The sequence below is a fragment of the Aotus nancymaae genome, unplaced genomic scaffold (genome assembly GCF_030222135.1).
Source record: "Aotus nancymaae isolate 86718 unplaced genomic scaffold, 86718_ANA_hifiasm-v0.15.2.pri h1tg000009l, whole genome shotgun sequence".
In the NCBI taxonomy this organism is placed as follows: domain Eukaryota; kingdom Metazoa; phylum Chordata; class Mammalia; order Primates; family Aotidae; genus Aotus; species Aotus nancymaae.
Window position 1 is genome coordinate 14213397 of NW_026988420.1, and position 22715 is coordinate 14236111.

Sequence of the window (22715 nt, forward strand, 5' to 3'; positions counted from 1 at the left end):
GATTCACCTGCCTCAGCCTCCTGAGTAGCTGGGATTACAAGCATGCGCCACCATGCCCGGCTAATTTTGTATTTTTAGTAGAGACAGGGTTTCTCTACGTTGGTCAGGCTGCTCTCGAACTCCTGACCTCAGGTGATCCTCTCGCCTCGGTCTCCCAAAGTGCTGGGAAAAAGTGCCAAGACGTGGTGGTGCATGCCTATAATCTCAGCTACTCAGGAGGCAGAGGCAGGAGAATCGATTGAACCTGGAAGGTGGAGGTGGCAGTGAGCTGAGATCACCCACTTCTTCCTTATGTAAACCCTGTGCTCCTGTCAATCTGGACTCCAGGATGTGTTCCACACATAGGGATTTATATCCTGCCTCATGTTTCTGGCCATGCCTGAATGCTCTGAATGCTATATTTAGATTGCAGAAGAAAGAAAATTTTACCCATGAAGCACCAGTGCCTGGGCTGCCCATAGCGACCTCAGAATGGTGAGTCCACCATTTCCTTCTTCCAGTATGCTGCCATGGCTCCTCCCAGGTACGCTGATGGAAGTCAGCCTGCCCTCTGCTCTAACCATAACAGGCTGCACTGAAGACCAAGGTGACTGTACTCTGGTTGGACATCTGGGAAAGGAACTGCCCTGGGAATGCTTGGCTTGTAACTGTCCAACAAGAGAGTTCTCAATTTGATGGCAGCCAAAAAACCTACATAGCTCCTCTCCTTTTTTTTTTGAGATGGAGTCTTGCTCTGTCACCGAGGCTAGAGTGCAGTGGCACAATCGTGCAACCTCCGCCTCCCGGGTCCAAGTGATTCTCCTGCCTCAGCCTCCTGAGTACTTGGAATTACAGGTGTGGGCCACCACACCCAGCAAATTTTTGTATTTTTAGTAGAGACAGGGTTTCATCATGTTGATCAGGCTAGTCTTGAACTCCTGACCTTATGATCCGCCTGCCTTGGCCTCCTAAAGTGCTGGGATTACAGGTGTGAGGCACCACGCCCAGCCCCATAGCTCCTCTAAGAAGTGTCAAGGGGTAAGGAGGGCTTACTCATGTTCTAGTGAATAAGTGAGTTGTAATATCGGTTCTCCCCTAGGCTCTACATCTTAGTCTTAGCTTGTCCCATATTTCTGGGTATTCTTGCAATAAACTCCCAAGCAAAGACAACATGGGCATGTATTTTCTTGCAGTCTCAACTGCTTAAATCAAGTGCTCTCTCCACTGATTTCTGAGACACGTGTACAAAGACATTGGTGGATGCATTGTTTGTAATGACACAATAAAATGTGTCCACTAATATGGGCTGGTTCAGTAATCATATTCATCAAATATAAGACACATCCCAATTTCAGAGACATTAAAATATCAAATTGCCTACAGTAGTTACATGATGTAGCTGATCGTTCTAATATGTGAAAAAATGTAGATCTTAGATTTGGAGAACCAAGGTATGGTGTATTCATACAGTGGAATATTCTGCAGCTGGGGTAGGTAATGACACAAGATGAGGCTTGGTGGCGGACATCTGCTTCAAAAATGGGCAGGGGGGAGCTTATGGGGGTGAGCAGAGCAGAAACTCCACACAAGACCATACCTCAAGGTGTCACAAAAGGAGGTGTGCGTTGTGTTACTTGTAACAACCTGTGCTTGAAAGTGAACAGTCTTGGGCCGGGCGCGGTGGTTCACGCCTGTAATCCCAGCACTTTGGGAGGCTGAGGCGGGTGGATCACAAGGTCAAGAGATCGAGACCATCCTGGTCAACATGGTGAAACCCCCATCTCTACTAAAAATACAAAAAATTAGCTGGGCATGGTGGCGCGTGCCTGTAATCCCAGCTACTCAGGAGGCTGAGGCAGGAGAATTGCCTGAACCCAGGAGGCGGAGGTTGCGGTGAGCCGAGATCGCGCCATTGCACTCCAGCCTGGGTAACAAGAGAGAAATTCCGTCTCAGGAAAAAAAAAAAAAAAAAGAAAGAAAGTGAAGAGTCTTAAACTACTTGGTGAACACATGCATACAGTTCAAGTATTTTTAGAGCTTTTTGTATTTTTTTTTTTTTTTTGAGACAGAGTCTCGCTCTGTCACCAGGCTGGAGTGCAGTGGCATGATCTCAGCTCACTGCAACCTCCACCTCCTGAGTTCAAGTGATTCTCTTGCCTCAGCCTCCTGAGTAGCTGGGACTACAGGCACGTGCCACCACACCTAGCTAATTTTTGTATTTTTAGTAGAGATGGGGTTTCACCGTATTGGCCAGGATGGTCTCGATCTCTTGGCCTCGTGATTTGCCCGCCTCGGCCTCCCAAAGTGCTGGGATTACAGGTGTGAGCCACTGCACCCAGCTGCTTTTTGTACGTCTAAGATATGTTACACATTTTTTCCCCCCAGATGGAATCTTGCTCTGTTGCCCAAGCTGGAGTGCAGTAGCTTGATCATGGCTCACTGCAACCTCCGCTTCCTGGGTTCAAGCAATTCTCCTGCCTCAGCCTCCCCAGTAGCTGGGATTACAGGCACCTGTCACCACACCTGGCTAATTTTTGTATTTTTAGTAGAGACAGGGTCTCATCATGTTGGCCAGCCTGGTCTCAAACTCCTGACCCTGTGATCTGCCCACCTCAGCCTCCCACAGTGTTGGGATTACAGGCGTGAGCCACCAAGCCCAGCAGATATGTTATACATTTTCCTTTAAGTGAGCCTAGCAACCTGCTTTATCTCCCCTGTTTTGTGGGAGACCTTGTGTTCAAGTGACAGCTAAAAAAATCAATTCTCCACCAGTCGCGGTGGCTCACGTCTGTAATCCCAGTACTTTGAGAGGCTGAGGCGGGTGGATTACCTGAGGTCAGGAGTTTGAGACCAGCCTGGCCAACATTGTGAAACCCCATCTTTTACCAAAAATACAAAAATTAGTTGGGTGTGGTGACAGGTGCCTGTAATTCCAGCTACTCAGGAGGCTGAGGCAGGAGAATCGCTTGAACTAAGGAAGGAGGTGGAGGTTGCAGTGAGCCAATAGTTCCAGCACACTCCAGCCTGGGCGACAGAGTGAGGCTGTCTCAAGAACAAAAAACAAAACAAAAACACAACAACAAAAAATCAATTCTACAACTAAAGGAGTTGAGAGAAACATTCACTGTCCCTTATCTCTACATGTTATTAGGATAAAAAGAATTCCGGCAACATCAGTCACGGGCACAAAGCCAACCCGTAAACATTTACAGAACTCGATGATCACCCGAAACTCTGCTGCTTTCTCAATACTATCGACTTTGGCTTCACATTAGCCACAGGTGTGTCTAGAGTTAAACAAGGTCAACGTTACAAAAAAAAAAAAAAAAGATATTTGGACAAAGTTCAAAAAAAAATTTTAAAGTGTGTGTGTTTGTGGTGAAGGGGGGCGGGGCATTTCAGCATAAATGCCTTAAACACAACCTTCCTGGCTATTTTATACAGTGGGTCGAATCTTTAAGTGCACATATTTCCTAAGACTTCAACTGATACAAAGAATGCAAGCTTTGGAGCCAGACTAGACCGCCTCAGAATCGTGCCAGCTGTGTGGCACTGGAAAAGTCACCTAACTTTGCAGCGCCTGCCTTCACCTCTGTAAAATGGGAAACAGTAACAACTAGTTTATGGATGCCGTAAAGATATGAAATTTTAAACTCAGCAATGTGCCTGGCACACATTAGACACGGGTGTTTCGTTTGTTTCGGTACAGGCTTCGGGTTTTGCGCAATAGCCTTGCTGCCTCTGGGGAAAGCATCTCTCCTTGCTCCCTCTGGGGCATTTAAAAAACGATCTCAACTCTACTCTCAATTATTTCCAGTTCAACATTTATGTGCAGGTTACAAAGCCGAGGAAGCCAAGGATCTAGCCTTTGAGTATCTTGTAAACCAACACAACACGTACAGACTTTTTTTTAAGTTTTGGTAGAGGAATCGGATGCACAAGGCAAGTGGCGCTCTGTTCACAGACCTAGTTATCAGAACTCTGCGCGCCGCGGCCTCCAGGCGCCTCTCTGCTCCCAGCAGACTTCCTGCCGCAGGGGGAGGGGCGGCCAGCTCGCTGCAAAAAGCCGCCGGACCCCCTCACCCCGCCTTGCCGCCCCCCGCTCCCACTCTCTGGGATGGCGGGACGAAGGGTCTAGGCGATAGCACTTACCAGCACGAAGTGCACCAGCGCGTCGTAGCAGAGCCAGACCAGCGCCCAGCGGTCCGCCGCCCCCCGCCCGCGGCCCAGGCGCAGGCCCAGGGCGCAACCCGCCGCCAGCAGCGCGGCGCACAGCAGCAGAGAACCGCCCGCCGCGGCCCCCAGCTCCCACCTGCCGCCCATGCTTCCCGCTCCCGACACCGCCAGCACGGGACCACGTGGGAGTAAAGGCGAGCAGGGAGACAAACGATGGGGCGGGACTGACGGGGAAGGGGCAGAGCCGGATCGCCCAGGAGGAGCGGAGCTGATTGGCCAAAGCGGTCCGGGGAGGGACGGGGCTTCTCGGCCGGGGCGGGGCCGGAGCAAGGATTCCCTGCCCGCCTCGCACCCTGCCATCCTGCTGGGCCCAGGGGTTTTGCCAGGTCCAGCTGATGGAGGTTCGTACTCACCAACTCGTTCAACCGCCTCGACCAAACCTGTCCCTGAATCAAGCCCAAAGGATTGGTAATAGGGCCACACCTTTTGATGATTGATTTTTAACAAAAGTCATACGTTAAGCTACAAAGTGAAGCACAGGTAGTGGAAATTTTGCCAATAGGCCAGGGGCAGAATTTTGGAGGCAAAAGGTTTTAATTAGGCTCTTGCAAGACTTACCAAGGAGGTGGGGGGCCAAGGGTGTTTTCAGCCACCAGCAGGCTTAAAGCTTTTGTGGCCTACTCTGACATCTTTCCATTTCTTAAAAATCCAGAAAAGTAGCAAAAGTGTGGGTGACAGGAAGGGTAAATCCTATTGGCTTGGCGCTAGATGCCTTTAATCTGTGGCAGGCCAGGTCTCACTAACGCAGGCCTCCATCACAACTGTTTCAGTACTGATTGGTTAACTTAAATATTAAAAGCTAAAAGAGCCAGTGCCCATATACAAAGGCTGGAATGTAATAAAAGCCCACTGAGAGTTTTACCTAGGCCTTCCCTGGGCCTTGAAGCATGAGAAGATAACGAAGGAATTCTTAATAGGACCTGTTTAGGATTAAACAAGTTTTATTGGGGGTCTGAAGAAACTCCTCAAACCTCCGTGATTTAGCAGGAGACAAGATAATGATAATAATCCCAGCACCTGGACCCATTTAGATTAAGTAAATTTACTGAGGCTCCAGAGGAAGGTCTTAAGGACTCAGATCTTACAGATTAGACATTGTTAATCAGTTATGGCTTCAGATGAATGCACACTTATATGTAGACATATATTTTAGAATATGCTCTGGAAAAACTTGGTAATTTTGAGTTGGTCTGGCGATAATTTCCAGGCCTTCTCTCCGTAATCAGTTGCAGAAATAAAAACTCTCTTCTTTCCCAGTTCATCTGCATCTTGTTATTGGGCTGAGAGAATAAGCAGCCTGACCCCCGGTTTGGTCCAGTAACAAACCTACATTATTCTATTTAACTTCACAACAACCCTATGAGGTTGGTGAAATAAGCCAGTCACAAAAAGATACTTAAGATTCCACTTACAGGAAATGTCTAATCAATTTGCAGAAACAAAATAGAATGGTGGCTATCAGGGGCGGGGGCATGGGAGGGGTAAGTGGGGAAAGTGGAGTGTTATTTATTGGGATAGTTTCAGATTTGCAAGATGAAGTTCTGGAGATTGGTTGCACAACAATATGAACATACTTTACTGAGCTGTACACTTAAAAATAGGTAAGATGGCAATTTTTATGTGTATTTTACATTTATAAAAATATTGCTGGCTGGGTGGAGTGGCTCACGCCTGTAATCCCAGCACTTTGGGAGGCTGAGGCGGGTGGATCATGAGGTCAAGAGATTAAGACCATCCTGGCCAACATAGTGAAACCCTGTTTCTACTAAAAATATGAAAATTAGCTGGGTGTAGTGTGCATGCCTGTAGGAGGTTGCAATGAGCCAAGATCGCACCACTGCACTCCAGCCTGGCAACAGAGTGAGATTCTGTCTCAAAAAAAAAAAAAAAAAAGAATAAACAATTGCTGGCACTGAACACAAGTTTAAGATTTTTTTTCCCCTAGTCACTTCCTATACCATTTTTTAGAGCAGTGAAACCAGATAGAATGATCTTTATGCACTTATCACTAGTTTCTTGCCATTACAATATAAGTCTTCAAGGGCAGGGGCTGTGACTAGCTTTTTTACTGCTGTATCCCTGGCATCTATTACAGAGTTTGTCATATAGTAGCTGCTCAGTTAAATAACTGGTGACTGAGTATGGCCAATCTAGCCACCTATGCTCTGGACTGTCCTGTAAGTAACTAGCCACCCATTAGTGAATATCCTGCCTACCTCCCCCTTGGGAGCAAAATAGAAACTTAATGAAAAAACTAATCAGATCCCTGTCATGTCTTGACCCTGCTCCTAGTTCCTGCCTTATCACACTGATACAGCTCCCACTAAGGTGACTACTGGCTTCCACATCACTGAACCCAAAGAGCAGCTCCTTTTCTTAAGTTTACTTCTCAGCAGCATCACTGAGCACTGAAATACTTTTCCTTTGGTTTTCTGAGAACAGTCTCCTTGGCCATTCTGTTTCCCTTTGCAAGTGCATCTTCCACTACAAAAAGCCAGTGACCACCACAGACCAGGCCCTGTTCTCATTCCCAGATCCGGGCAGTCTCATCCTTACCCTCTGCTTTAATGACCAGCAAAACTGGTAGAGAACTCAAATCTTTAGTCTGGTCCTCTTCTCTGAACTCCAGTATTTTCAACTGCCCTACTGGACAATCATTAGGATGTCTCAACACAACCCAAACTGAGCTCATCACTTTCCACCCCATGTCTGATTTTCTATCTCATGTTACTTCCACTCATCAGTTACTACAACCCAGAAACCTAGAAATCATCCCCAATACTTCTCTCTCTCCAAATTTTGTATCTAAAGCATCACCAACTCCTGTTTCAGCAGCCAAGAATCTCTTGATTCCATGCATTTCGTGGGCCAATTCATTCACCGTCTCTTGTCTCTGTGCTTCATTCACTAACGTGATGTGACCAGCAACTTCTATGTCACTAAATCAGAAAGACATTTCCTGTCCTTAGCTTTACCAACTAGTAATCCTTATTAATCTATCATCCCTTTTGCTTAATGATTTTCCATATAGAATACCAAAATCCTTTTCATGGCTTACTAGACTGTGGGGTCTGGCCCCTCCTTATCTCTTTAGCCCTTTCCCATTCCCCTATTAATCCTTCTCCCCATTATAATCTTTGATCTAGCTACACTTGCCTTCTTTCTCTTCCTCAGATGTCCCATGGTGCTTCCCACAAGGCCTTGTCTAGACTCTTACCACCACTGGAAAGCTTTTCCAGTCAATCTGCTCTATTAACTCCTGCCTTTTCACCATGACCAGTGAAATTTTGGCTGGCACTTTTTAAGAGCTCAACATTAGCCTGGCTATCACCTTCCTCAGTAGCCAATTTCCTCCACTATGTATTTTATATCATTTTGTACCTTTTTTTCTAACATTTGTCAAAACTTGTCCTCTTTGATTCCTGTTTTTACAAGTATCCTGTGCCATAGCACAGTACCTGGCATGGAATAGAGTACTCAGTATTCAAAATGTTCCAAAGACTTAGAATTCTTATGTAAACAAGACTGAAGACATCAAAAGGATACGTATGTAGACTGTGATCTCATTATGAGTAAAACTGGGCTGAAGTAGATATGAAATTTATTGAGAGTTGAGAAGGGTAGATGACTAATGATTTGGGTTAAAGAGAGCTGACAATAAAGAGGGCTGAGGCTGTCACTTGATCACAAATCTAATTATGATGAAGCTGGTAAAAAAAAAACCTGAAATTATCCCCCACATTAATAGAATGAAATGTCCAGATAATGGAATGTTCCCATGCATTCCAGAGTACCCAGAAACCAGTCGCACCACACTCCTTATTGTTGGAATCCTTGGAGTGCATCAAGCTGACAGGAACCAGGTCCAACAATGACTTTATAATGAGAATGGATGAAATGTAAGGGGTGTTTGGTGGAAGAAGAGAGCTGATTTTAAAAATGGATGAGTCTCCTCTGCTATCTGGAAATAACAAAGTCTACTCCCAATCAAAAATAGTTAATTTATGGTGGACACTTAAGAAAATATCTTTTTCTTTTGAGACAGGGCCTCACTCTGTGGCCTAGGCTGGAGTTCAGTGGCATGGTCTCAGCTCACTGCAGCCTCTTGCTTCCTGGGCTTAAGCAATCCTCCCAACTCAGCCTCCAGAGTAGCTGGGATTACAGGCATGTGCCACCAGGCCCTGCTAATTTTTTAAATATTTTGTAGAGATGAGGTCTCACCATACTGCCCAGGCTGGTGTTGAACTCCCAGGCTCAAGAGATCTGCCCACATTGGCTTCCCAAACTGCTGGGATTACAGGTGTGGGCCACTGCACCCAGGTTAAGAAAAGATCTTGTAGCAAGCAAAGCTAGCCAATAAAGTAATACAAGCGCCCTTGGAATGAGTACCATGTTTTTAAAGCTCTTCTGACTTAAAAATCTGATTTTATATTGAAAACATTATGTAAAATGTATACTTTGTAACACTTCGGCTTGTATTACCAATAAAACTTTTACTTACCACCTAGTAAAGTTGCTGTCCCATGAAGATGTTCCTTATCTTATGGCTTTTATTTGGCACAAGCCCCACACATCTTTGAGTACCACAGTTTAAGAGAATTCCTCAAGAAGGTGTATGGCAATTTGCTAGGGTAGGGAAGGGGGATGCTGTAGAAGAAATTCCCTGCAGAGAATACTTTCTTTATGGCATGGCTCAGCCATAGTTTCTCTGTTTTTAATCATTTAATAGATGATTGTAAATTTTTTGATGGGGCCTATCTCTCAATAATGCTTCAAGAAGTGATCTTCAAACTATGCTATGATTTTCTAGTCCAACTCCCGTTTTCCCTAGATAAAGATTTTCAACTGCAAATGTCTGAAAAACACTGTGATTGGGTATTGAGATTTGGGCAATTAACACATTTGATTGTTTTACAACCCTGTTTTTTAGCCACAGGACACATTTAAGAGGCAACTGGTAGCCCCGTATTTCTTTCTCTTTCCCAAGTCCTTTGCCAAGTTCAGTACTACTTGGGAGTTCCCTAGGGATGATTTGGGAAATTAGTTTAGGCCTGCCTCCAATTTTTCCTAAAACTCAGAATGAAGACAAGGCACATTTTTGTCTCCTTTTTTCATCTTATGCATCTGAGGAAAGCCTGGGACTGTTCACACAACAAAAAAGTCATGATTTAGGCTATCTCATTTGAGTGGAGTTTTCTATAGGAATTGATTTAGGACAGTAGTTAACAATCAATGATGGTTTTGGGCCCCCAGGATGGCAATTTCTGTAGTTGTCTTGACTCGGGGAGAGGAGAAAGGTGCTACTGCTATCTCTCCTCTCATCCCTTTAGCCCAGGGATGCCACTGAACATCCTACAGTGCACAGGGCAGACAACACATAACAAAGAATTACGCAGCCTAAAATGTCAATAGTGCAGGGTTTAAAAAACCCCAATTTAGGCCTAAGTTAGTTGAGGGATTTTATGGGCAAACAGTGGCATTAAGTTGCATTCCCACATCCCTTTTCCCACACATTATATATTATACTTTTGGAGAATAATTCTATCACTGTTTTTCAGCTATCTAAACAAGTACAACATGTATACTCACAGGTTCATATATAGAAATTATATCTCCATTCCCCCAAAAAGATTTAAGTGAACTTCCCCAGTTTAGGGTTTAAAAAATTCATTATCACTGTGAAACAACAGACATTCATGAATGTCAGTTACTCGTTTACCTGTTTATCCTCATTAACTAATCTCCTGAAATGGATGACCCTTCTTTAAAAATTTTTTTCATGTAAAAGTAGAGTTTTTTTTAAAAGATGGGGTCTTGCTGTGTTACCCAGGCTGCTCTCAAACTCCTGGGCTCAAGTTACCCTCCTGCCTCAGCCTCCCAAGTCACAGGAGTTACAGGTGTCTGCCACCACGCCCTTCAGGATGACCCTTCTGAAAGAAATGATGGCAAAATTGTATGAGTACTAGCACATTTATTTACTTATACACCAACCTCATTAAAAAATAATTTGAAGTGGCATTATACAAAAGTAAGCATTTCTATACTCAAAAGTTTGTCTGCTCCTTTGTTCTTTTAATTAATTCAAGATTTCATTTAGTGACATAACCTTTACCTAACAGATTAAAACTTTTAGGCTTGCTCTGATTACTATTTTCCATAGTTACTTGTTTTCAAGGGTTAGCCAGGTCTTAAACTTTTAAATAAAGTTTGATTTTTTGTTTCATGAAAGTCATAATCATATCATCTCAAATAAATGGCCTTTTTCTAAGTTATAGCATTTAAACCTGAGACACTAGGGAGAATGCCATGTAATGACAGAGGCAGAGACTGGAGTGATGCAGCTGCAAGCCAAGGAATGCCAAGGATTGCCAGGAACCACCAGAAGCTAGGAAGAGGCAAGGAAAGATCGTCACCATGAAAGCCCCCAGAGAGAGCCTGGCTCAGCCATTGCCTCTATTTCAGACTTCTGGCCTCCAGAACTGGATGATAATATATTTCTATTGTCTGAAACCACCTGGTTTGTGGTACTTTGTAATGGCAGCTTAGGAAACGAATACAGATTTTGGTAATTCTTATTTGTCACAGAATAGTCCCAGACCTAGCAGTTATTGATCATCCTGGTTTATCAGAATTGAGATGGAGGAGGAACCCCTCTTAAGGGCCTGCCAGGTGCCCCCCAAACATGGAAATAAAGGAAAACCTTGAGTTCCTTCAAGGGAAATTCCAGCCACCTGGCTAGCCCTATGACTTAAATGAGCAACTTAATAAGCAAGAGGGTAATAGTAGCTTAAAACAATAGCCAAGGAAGTCACAGGATGTTTGGTTCCTTACAGAAACTAAAGATAACATCTTAACATATGTCCCTGAGTTGTTCTTCAGAAACCTGGACCCCCCACCAAATGGATCCACTGGCCAGGGAAGGGGGAACTGAGGACTGAGCTCTGATTGCCATTCTCTGTTCTAAATGTCTTCCTGAGGGGCCTATAGGAAGTTATGCCTATGGGGCAGGCTTAGCATTCTTTTCTGCTGACCTCAAGTTTTTTGACAAAGCTTTGATCCCTTAACCAACTGCAAATAAGAACATCTTTGAATTCACCTATGACCTATTAAGTCACCCCTTGCCACCCTTGGCTTCAAGACAGGCTACCTTTTTAGGCCAAATCACTGTGTAACCTCCATGTATTGATTTACAATTTTGCCTGTAACCTCTGCTTTCCTGAAATTCACCCCTGCCTTTAAAAACACTTGCTTGCAAAAACACTTGCTTGCAAAGCCATGAGGGACGTTGGGTCTTAAGTGTGAGCTGCCTCATTTTTCTTGTTTGGTGCCCTGCCTGCAAATAAATGTCCCCCTTTTTCCTGCTGCAAAACCTTGGTGTGAATGTTTGGCCTAACTGTGCCAGGTGAGCAGGCTCCAGTTTAGTTCAGTAACAGTGTGAAGTAGATATTAAAATACGATAAAAGAGTAATTCATGATTCACCTCCATTGTGATTTTTGAAAAATAACTCCAAATTTAAATTTAACCATACAGAAAACAAACAAGTTATTTTCAGAAATAAGTTTTCAATGTTTTATCATATTTGATAGCAGCTTTTTTTATTGGTTACAAAACCTAAGCCCATATACAAAATTAGGAACACATTTAGATGCCTCTTTTGAAAGAATGTTTTAGTCTTTTTAAACTGAGTTTAAAAAAAATAAAAACAATGCAATTTTTAAACACTGTTTTGAAAACTTAAAAGTGCAGCAATATACTTAGTTTCCTTTATCTACGAAATGGTGCAATTCCAATTCAAAACTGGTAAGGTCACAACAAATTGAATCAAGGAAATGCATACAAATGTCTGCACTACTTGATGCTAATGTTCACTTAAATGTTAGTTTGCACTTTAAAACATGAAATAGGAATCATCACAGTAGAGGCCCAATTTTAATCATAATGTGTGCAAATTTTAAAAGGTAACTGTCAGTTAAGTAAGGAAAGTCCAGAAGAAACTAAACTGGAAGGGGTACAATTCACAATATCAAGAAGATTTGGACTTTAAGGGTTTCACCGAAGTCTGTGACCTTAATTAGCTTTTACGTTGTTATTCCTACTTTTAGTGAACACCACGCAGTTTCAAAAATTTAGACTATAGTGTCCAAATAGGATGCAGTTACCATATGAAGCTTTAACTCAAAATTTGGATAAAGAAAAAAAGGCACAATGAACTTCAACTCAATTTTATGTGCACAAGAGTTGAAAAATCTGAGCCACTTTAAAGAGAAATTGATTCTAAAATTTATAAAACCTATAAATAATCAGAGGCCAAACCACTATATTAAAACAGATTCTCTAGCAAGTAAAAATCTTGCAGTTTAAACATACGCTTGTATCCACTTTAGATACAAGACAAAACTCACTCTTTAAAGTGGCTCTACCTTGGCAGATACATATATTTGTAATGAATGCACACCTGCTATGTGTTGTTTATCAGTGAAAACACCCCAGCTGATTCACAAAGCTCTGATGGCATCTGTCTCATCTTCATCACAGTAAATACACCCCCCATGGATAACTAAATTAGTTTAGATTTTCTATCCCTTCACATCAATGCATTGGGAAATTATACCCAGTAAACAAGAGCAACAATACCATTTCTGTGACAGCATGATTTAGTTTAAAAATTTTCAAATCCATATTCTTTCATTAATAACAGGGTCAGACAATTTACCAAAAGCAATGACTTGACATAGTAATACCGGATTTTGCAGAATTATTTAAGAGATCACTGCAAATCAGGTTTATGTTAAATAACTGCAAATCACTCCTCTATACAGATCCCTGTCTGAATCTTTTAATATATGAAGATGCTCTTAGAGTAGGATCTGAATTAACTTTCCCAATACTCAAAGAATGAAGTCTTATGACACTTCTAAATAGTAGTTGCTGGTTTGTTGCCAACCACATTATCAAAAGCACTGGTTACTAAGTAAAAAATATTTTAAGACTAAATTACAGTAAACATGAAAGCTCCACAGTTTAAACCCAATATAAATCAACCATATCCAATTATCAAATGAAAACAAATAATATTAACTCCTGAAAGCTGAAAGCAAGATTTTTTTAAAAACAATACCAATGGGTATTTTAGACTTTTGCAGCGTTTTTTTTTTTTTGTTTGTTTTGCTGTTTTTCCTTTATAGTCAGGGACTCTTGCTTTCAACTTAAACAGAAGTTCAAGTCCATAACAGGTTGCAGCTCAGGTAAAATACCATGCACAGCATTTGATTACTTCAAAACAGCAGGAACACACAGGCTGAAGAGAGTGGTCAAATAGGGCTTGCTGTTCTCAAAAATTAGGTATAATGGCAAAAGCATTAACATCCATATCTAAAGTTCTTCCTCCAACCCTGGCTTCTGAGGCAGATAATAAACACATCAATTACTGGTAGGTCAAGTACAGTTTTTTTTAAAAAACTTATCTGTTTATTCAATAACCAAGTTTCTTGTTTTTAAGTTACTTTTTTTGTGTCAGTTCCACCAATGAAAATCATTTGGCTTGTACTTTAAAATCTATTCTTCCACATAAAGAATATGAAAATATGTTTGTGGAGGACAATGATGGAGGCTCAGATCACACTGCACCTCTTTAGTCTTCCAACTTGTATATGCATCATACCAAAGTGTCTTGATCCACAGCGCACCATTTTCCAAAGGAGTAACAGTGGGCAGCTGACATGTCACCACTATGGAATATTTATTCTAAACTGGAGACTGCAGTTGTCAGCCTGTGGCACCAGGGAACAGGGAAAAATAGGGTAGTTGAGATTGTTAAGGAGAGTTCTAAAACAGTTCAGGAAATCATGCATATGCATTTACAGTCCATGTGATAGTGACTTTTGGCAACTGCAAAGTGACTGAGACGTGGCTTGCTTTAGAAGCATCAAAACAAAGAGGCATGTGTGTTTCAGAGCCTTTCGTTGCTGTTGTTGTTCTTATCATTTGGTAGCCATCTGGTGGTGCTTCATATTGAATGTGGGAAAGATGCTGCACTCAACTGAACTTAAAAATTAAATTCTTTTGTTTGAAGGTTGGCTGTTGGATCAAAATTGTAAGTACCTCCTTGTGTTGCTTCAGGAATGAGGCAGGGATCTTCGTCAATCTATAAAAAAAACAAAAAACCAAAAATCCATATCAAATTATGATACTATACATTATGATGTAAGTGGAATTGACTTTTTACCTCTTAGCAAATAATTCTATGTGAATGCTTTAATCACCTAAAAATATTCGGGTAAATCAATAATAATTTAAGAAATTTAACAATTTAAAATTAACACATTTAAAAACTGCCTCCTTCAGTTTCTGTATCTGTAGATTTATTTAACCTATCTGAACATACATCATTTATGTATTACTATTTCTTCCTAGTTAATAGATTACAAACAAGAACTGTTTTTACAGCTCTACCTTATAATGAAGTTTCAAAGTATTTAAGAGAAGTGACTGATGGAATGTCTAACAGAAATACAGCATAAACTTATGTCATCCTACTAATAAAAGGAAAACTCAGGTTAATTTACATTGTGTAAGAACAGAAAACCAAACATTGCATGTTTTCACTCATAGGTGGGTGATGAACAATGAGAACACTTGGCACAGGGAAGAAAACAACACTCGCTGGGCTAGTTGAGCTGTGGAGGGGAGGGGAAGGATTGCGGGGGGCAGGAGGGATAACACAGGGAGAAATGCCTGATGTGGTGGGGGATGGAGACAGCAAACCACCATGGCATGTATGTACCTATGCAACAAGCCTGCAGGATGCAGGATGTACACATATACCCCAGAGCGTAACGTACAATTAAAAAAAAAATTTACATTGTGTGTAGGTTTTCATTTACATGCAGACACACACTGTTTTAATGTCTACTTACATCATCACCAGAGAAATACTGATCTATGATTTCAAATGCTAATTTATATATGTCTTCATTTTCATGTTGCTGTAAAACTTCAATTTTCTCCAAACCTGGTAAGAATAAATTAATCAAAATAACTGGTTAATTGATAAGGAGATACTAATCAAAACCATGCTCATTTTAATCATGGAGAAATCCTAAGGAACTCAAAACACCCTGCTCCCCCATCTAAGATGGTGGTTGGGACTGCTTCTGGTTGGAAGACCAGCATCCCACTAATTTTTTTCCTTCTTAGAAGTCCTTGAAGTACCCGGATCCCTGAAGCAGGCAGTCTAAAAAACACTCAAACAATCCATTTAACAGAGGGAAACTGTGGCATTGATATGTAAGGAAATTTATTTCAAGTTACAGGTTAAGTTTGTGACAATACTAGAACTGACTCCCCCAGACTGCTTTAATGTAATCTTACTAATCTTATTGTCTCATAAAGTTATTTTTAACTCTTTGTTTTCCAAATGTTATTATTTTTATATAAACACAAAATAAGTTTTTAGAATGTTATAATTAATATAAATAAAAGATAATTTAAATTTTGAAAAACTTTCTTTAAAAAATGAATAGAGGTCTTATGTCCTATAGCCACAATGAACCTGAGAGAAAATATTTCCAGAACAGATATCAGAGAATGCCTTTATTTATATTTCCAATATATTTACTCCATACACCATATACACAAGTTTATTAATTTCAAACCTTAATATTCTTCCTTGAAATGTCTTTTTGAAAGTTATTTTAGGCCGGGGGTAGTGGCTAACGCCTATAATCCCAGCACTTTTGGAGGCTGAGGCAGGCGGATCGAACCTGAGGTCAGGAGTTTGAGACCAGCCTGGTCAACATGGAGAAACCCCATCTCTACTAAAAATAAAAAAAAATCAGCTGGGCGTTGTAGTGGTCACCTGTAATCCCAGCTACTCGGGAGGCCAGGCAAGAGAACAGCTTAAACCTGGGAGTTTGAGGTTGCAGTGAGCTGAGATTGCGCCACTGCACTCCAACCTGGGTGACAGAGCGGGACTCTGCCTTAAAAAAGTTATTTTAAAATAGTTGCATTTTTTTCCTTATACGCTAATAAACCAGAAGAATGGGGAAATCATTGCCAAAGAGAATGGATGTAAAGTGCTTTATACAATTAGAAAATATTAATATGTATGCTAATTATTACTCCTATAGACAGAAGTAACTATATTGATAAAAAGCTGAAGAGTAATAATTCTCTAAGTTACTCAAACTTACTGGGTTATGAACCTGACTACAATGGTACATTTTAATTATTTTAAAATATTGCAAAAGCAGAATAAGCAGTGAATTAATAGTAAAAAGATCTGGATTTTAATTTTGCTTTTATCACAACCTACTTCTGTGACCTTGGACAAGACTCCTTAAAATCTCTGGAATAATTTCTTCTTAAGAAATCCTCCTGGCTGGGCATGGTGGCTCACGCCTGTAATCCTAGCACTTTGGGAGGCCAAGGCGGGAGTATCACCTGAGGTCAGGAGTTCAAGACCAGCTGACCAACATGGAGGAACCCTGTCTATACTAAAAATATAAAAAATTAGCCGGATGTGGTGGCATATGTCTGTAATCATAGCTACTCAGGAGGCTAAGGTAGGAAAATCGCTTGAATCTGGGAGGTGGAGGTGGTAGTGAGCCAAGTTTGAGCCATTGCACTCCAGCCTGGGCAAGAAGAGTGAAACTCGTCTCAAAAAGAAAGAAAGAAAAGAAAAAAATCCTCCCAGCCTGAGTATTCTAAGATCCTACTGCATTTGTTTTCTCTTAAAAAAAAAACAAAACAGTAGAATATTCATATAAAGTAGTCAATGAAATGTAAAAATCTAAAACATGACATTATGATAAACTAATTTAAGGTTTAGACGTGTTAGTACATGTTAAACATGTACATTTAAAAAACAGAATTTAAACATATATTTCACATGTCATTGCTATAGAAAGTATAATACAGTACTTCAAATCATAATTCTTTTTTTTTTTTTTTTTTTTTTTTTTTTTTTTTGAGACGGAGTTTCGCTCTTGATACCCAGGCTGGAGTGCAATGGCGCGATCTCGGCTCACTGCAACCTCCGCCTCCTGGGTTCAGGCAATTCTCCTGCCTCAGCCTCCTGAGTAGCTGGGATTACAGGCACGCGCCACCGTGCCCAGCTAATTTTTTGTATTAGTAGAGACGGGGTTTCACCATGTTGACCAGGATGGTCTCGATCTCTTGACCTCGTGATCCACCCGCCTCGGCCTCCCAAAGTGCTGGGATTACAGGCTTGAGCCACCGCGCCCGGCCATCAAATCATAATTCTTTCTCATTAAAATTTCGAAGTAACAGCTGGGTGTGGTGGCTCATGCCCATAATCCCAGCACTTTGGGAGGCCAAGGTGGGCAGATCATGAGGTCAGGAGATCGAGACCATCCTGGCCAACATGGTGAAACCCCGTCTCTACTAAAAATACAAAAAAATTAGCTGGGCCTGGTGGAGCACGCCTGTAGTCCCAGCTATTCACGAGGCTGAGGCAGTAGAATTGCTTGAACCCAGGGGGCGGAGACCGCAGTGAGCTGAGATCACAGCACTGCACTACAGCCTGGGTGACAGTATGAGACTGCATCTCAAAAAAAAAAAAAAAAAAAAAAGAAAAGAAAAAATTTCAAAGTAACTGCCATAGCAATAACTTCAGCATGTAGTTGTGGCAATCATAAGAACCATTACAAGACTGCAACGACATATCTAGGTGACCCAGAAGTCAGTAACCTTTTCCAACTATATGAAATAGTATTTCCTAAAGTAGTGTCCACGAAACAACATGGTAATAACACACAAAAAAAGTGTTTCACTGTTAAGGAGTTTGAGAAATGCTGGATTAAATAAGCCTTTAAAATTTATGTAGTGGTTTTAAGGTTCTTGATTTGCTCTCATGCACTGTGACTTCAAGAGAAGTATTAGTGTTTCCTAAAAAGCAATGTCAGGCTGGGCATGATGGCCCATGCCTGTAATCCTAGCGCTTTGGGAGGCCGAGGCAGGCAGATCACTTGAGGTCAGGAGATCGAGACCATCCTGGCCAACATAGTGAAACCCCGTCTCTACTAAAAACACAAAAATCAGCCGGATGTGGTGGTGTGCACCGGTAATTCCAGCTACCTGGGAGGCTGAAGTGTGAGAATCGCTTAAACTCAGGAGGCAGAGGTTGCAGTGAGCTGAGACTGTGCCACTGCACTCCAGCCTAGGCGACAGAACAAGATTTTTGTCTCAAAAAAAAAAAAAAAGGCAATGTCAATCCCAGAAGGTTATACAGTGACCTTCACAACCAGTTTTTGCAAAGTATGGACTACTGTCTTCTGCAAAATCCTCTTGGAATGCTAACATAGTGAATAAAGTAAAGCAACATACTGTGATCATTTAAAACAACATATCCTAGTAATTTTCTAATACGCTGACTTTAAAGAACTCATATTTCAGAGTTCCAGTGCTCAAATACTTTCAAAGACTTTTCTTCAATCAATCCACTCTTACCTCCACATTCCTCTATTATTTCAGCTATTGTGCTTGCTTCATCACCAGCCATTATCAGAATGTTTTTTAGACCATCTAGAACCACCTGAACCACTTGAGAATCTTTCACTGATAGTAAATTACAGAATGGTGGTATTACATTCTGCTGTACAAGGTACTCAACCTAGACAACAAAAGAGAAGACATATTTTTATTTAAATAATTATCTATTCCCCAGCAGGGTGTGTGGTAGTGTGCACCTGTAGTTCCAGCTACATGGAAGGCTGAGACAGGAGAATATTTTGAGCCCAGGAGTTGGAGGCTGTAGGGCGTTATGGTCATGAATAGCAACTGCACTCTAGCCTAGGCAACATAGCTAGACTTCATCTCTTAAAGTAATAGTTATCTTTTCCCCCAAAAGAACACAATACAAAGCTTAGAAACAGTCAGCAACTACTAAACATCAGAGAGTAGAGTGTTTTCCAATATTAACAATCATGACAGTTACAGATTTTCAAACTCACCTGATCTTTTCTGCCACTTATTGTTAAGTTGCTGATTGCCCAAGCAGCTTCTTTTTGTGTTCCAAAGTCCCCCTGAAGGTTAAAAATGAGATCATAAAATGGATTCTTTATCCAAAAAGTTTTGGTAATAACAGATTAATAGACATGACGAACTCATAATATGACCAACCTTAGCAAGCTGATGAATAATCATAGGAATTAATCCAGCATCTATTACAGCTTGAACTTGCTGTTGGTTGCCTGCTGTTATGTTGGAAAGGAACCACACTGCTTCCTACAATTGAACAAAATACACGGCACCTTTATTTGAAAAATAATACCTTTTTTTTTTTTTTTTTGAGACGGAGTTTCGCTCTTGTTACCCAGACTGGAGTGCAATGGCGTGATCTCGGCTCACCGCAACCTCCGCCTCCTGGGTTCAGGCAATTCTCCTGCCTCAGCCTCCTGAGTAGCTGGGATTACAGGCACGCGCCACTGTGCCCAGCTAATTTTTTGTATTTTTAGTAGAGACGGGTTTCACCATGTTGACCAGGATGGTCTCGATCTCTTGACCTCGTGATCCACCCGCCTCGGCCTCCCAAAGTGCTGGGATTACAGGCATGAGCCACCGTGCCCAGCCCGAAAAATAATACCTTTAATGCCTTTCCATTTTAATATATTTTATGTAGACGAAAACAAAATCACCTCAATTATGTTAAAGAGACTGAATATAAAAAGTTATCAGATATACAAAATCTCCCATTTTAAACAACTTATAAGGAAATTTCCATCAATTATATTTGGGCCCCAATAACCTGGCATTTATTCATTCATTAATATATAGGCCTACTATAAGCTAGGCATTATTCTAGGCAATGGTGATACAAAAATGAATGAAACAGATAGAAATCTTTCCTCTTGGAGCTTATATTTCTGTGCATTAGCTTCCTCTAAAAGATAGAAATAAATATGCAACTGAATTTCTAAAACTACTTAAAAACAACTTCTAATAAAGGTGAACTTTTTTATTTTAAAAACATTTAGACCCAAGATATAGTCATTCAACTATTGCACAGAAATTAACCATCTAACTTCTAGAATGGGTCTATATAACATAAATATTCTAAAACTACAGAATTTATAAGTCATAAGCAAACACGTTTAGTGAGCTGTTTACAGGTTAGTATCACATGTGTATCTTCCCTTCCACAACTGAATTTATTTTGCTACCCAACTACGGTAAGATGTTAATAACTGGTGAATCTGTGTTTAGAGTACATGGGTGTTCACTATACTATTCTTGCACATTTCTTGTAGATTTAAAGAGTTTCAAACAAAAATGCTGAGGGAAGAAAATCAAGTTGGTAATTTGTACTTCCAGGGTCCCACGATGGTCTCAAGATCTAAGAAACAAATTTTCAAGGCAAAAAATTTTTGAAGTAACTAATTGCTTACTGAAGCTAAGAAAGCATTTCTATGAACCCTTCTTCTACCCCACGATACCCTCACTTAAAAGCATATTGCATCACAGGCCAGAACCTTTCTCTGCTGACTTCTGCCCAGCTTCCTCACTTCTCAGTTGTTTCCAATTATGGAATATATTCATTTAGCTAAAAAAAAAAAAAAAAAAAATCACCTATATTGTTAAAAATGTCTATAGTAAAAATAACTGGCCCAGAGTCTGATAGTCTTTGGCTTCTTTCTCTTCACTGGAACAAATGTATCTATAAAATGTGATTTTTGACAACATATTTTTCTATAAGAACCCAAGAGTCAAATTATACTCAAGCAACTATATAAACATAGTTATGACAAAGAAGAAGAAATGATCAGTTCTGCTGCGTTTCGGTGATAGTAGTATTTTAGGCAGATGAAACTTCAGTAAACTAAATGTAAATTTAAACCACAACAAGATACCACTTCACATCTACTAGGATGTCACTAATAATTTTTTTAAATAGAAAATAATAAGCATTGGCTAGGATGTAGAGAAATTAGAATTCTTATAACATTGCTGGTGGGAATGTAAAACAGTGCAGCTACTATGGAAAATGTTTTGGTGGTTTCTCAAAAAGCTAAACCCAGAATTACCATATGATCGAGCAATTCTACTCTCAGTTATATATCCAAAGAAACTGAAAGCAGGAACTCGAATAGATATTTGTATGCCATTGTTCATTGCAGCATTATTCATAACAGTGAAAAGGTGGAAACAACCCAAGTGTCCATCAACAGTAGAATGGATAAACAATATGTGGTGTATACATACAATGGAATATTTATTCAGCCATAGAAAGAATGAAGTTCTGACACATGCTGCAAAATGGATAAACCTTGAAAACATGCTAGATGAAATAAGCCATAAAGACTTATTACATACTAATAAGTACATATTACACAATTAATAATAAACTTGTCTATCAAGTTTGAAATCTTAAAGAGTAATTTTTTATGATCCTTGAATTTAGGCACTTTGTCTTTGGGTCCAATCTAATTTTGCTGGGAGATCAAATTATGATCTGTTTAAAAAAAGTACCAGCCCATTCAAATGGCAGATTTTGTCTGCACTTTCACCCAGTGGCTATTAACTTAATGATTGCTGCTATGCTCAGTCTATTTAAATAAAAACATAGGTAGTCTAAAAATGTTTTTTACTCTGTGATGATTGGGTCAGCACCTACCAGAAGCAATTAAAAGTTGAAACAAAACAACTGCAGAGGTGATTTAAAATAATTCTCATCTTCACTGCAGTGGTTTTTAAGAAAAACATAAACAAGTAGCAATAGAAACAAGGAGACAGTTAAAAATGAGATACAGAAAGAGAAAGAAATAGCATTATGAGGGCATTATATGCCTTACCTTATTTATCTTCTCTTTTGGGTGCGATAAGAGATTTGGGAAGTGTGACAGGACATCACAATTGAGAACAACCTGGGTCTGCTCGTCGGTGCCAGTCACTATGTTGCCAACTGCTCTGAGGGCTGCTGTCTAGGTTGGGGATAAAATGTTTTCTACACATTTATTTGTTTATGATAAGACTGATTCTATATTTTTCATAATCCTGAGAAAGTAAAAATGCAAGGGTGAATGATTAACTTATTTCATACTTTTACAAAGTACTAAGCAGTCTGACAGCAATTCTGAATTTTAAATAGTCTCTTCTGAAAAACTGAAACTTTATGAAAAAAAAGTATGAAAATTGGTTGAAAAAAGATCCAAAAATAAAAGGAAATTAAAATTTTAGAAGTTCAATTTCTTAAGGCTGGGCATGGTGGCTCATGCTTGTAATCCCCACACTTTGGGAGGCCAAGGCAGGCAGATCACCTGAGGTCAGGAGTTCAAGACCAGCTGACCAACATGGTGAAACTCCTTATCTACTAAAAATACAAAAATTAGCTGGGTGCGACAACGCATGCCTGTAATCTTAACTACTCGGAAGACTGAGGCAGGAGAATCACTTGAATCTGAGAGACAATAGCTGCAGTGAGCAGAGATAGTACCACTGTACTCTAGCTTGGGAAACAGAGCAAGACTCCTTCTCAAAAAAA

The 22715-nt window shown here is 40.5% G+C and overlaps 2 protein-coding genes across 3 annotated transcripts in view; both read right to left on the reverse strand.

Annotated features, from left to right (window-relative positions):
- EBPL (EBP like) overlaps positions 1–4367 on the reverse strand; it is a 35933-nt gene extending 31566 nt beyond the window's left edge. The window contains exon 1 of one of the 2 annotated variants that reach the window (XM_064373591.1): positions 4132–4367. In XM_064373591.1, coding sequence (XP_064229661.1) covers positions 4132–4302 — 171 coding nt within the window. In that variant the 5' untranslated portion in view covers positions 4303–4367. The remainder of the gene's footprint in view (positions 1–4131) is intronic. The other variant, XM_064373592.1, reaches the window with a different exon arrangement.
- A 7404-nt stretch (positions 4368–11771) lies between these two features.
- KPNA3 (karyopherin subunit alpha 3) overlaps positions 11772–22715 on the reverse strand; it is a 110960-nt gene continuing 100016 nt past the window's right edge. Inside the window, exons 12-17 of the mRNA XM_021674539.2 lie at positions 22027–22155; positions 19358–19462; positions 19189–19260; positions 18686–18848; positions 15133–15227; positions 11772–14360 (exon numbers count right to left, since the gene is read on the reverse strand). Coding sequence (XP_021530214.1) covers positions 14262–14360; positions 15133–15227; positions 18686–18848; positions 19189–19260; positions 19358–19462; positions 22027–22155 — 663 coding nt within the window. The 3' untranslated portion in view covers positions 11772–14261. The remainder of the gene's footprint in view (positions 14361–15132; positions 15228–18685; positions 18849–19188; positions 19261–19357; positions 19463–22026; positions 22156–22715) is intronic.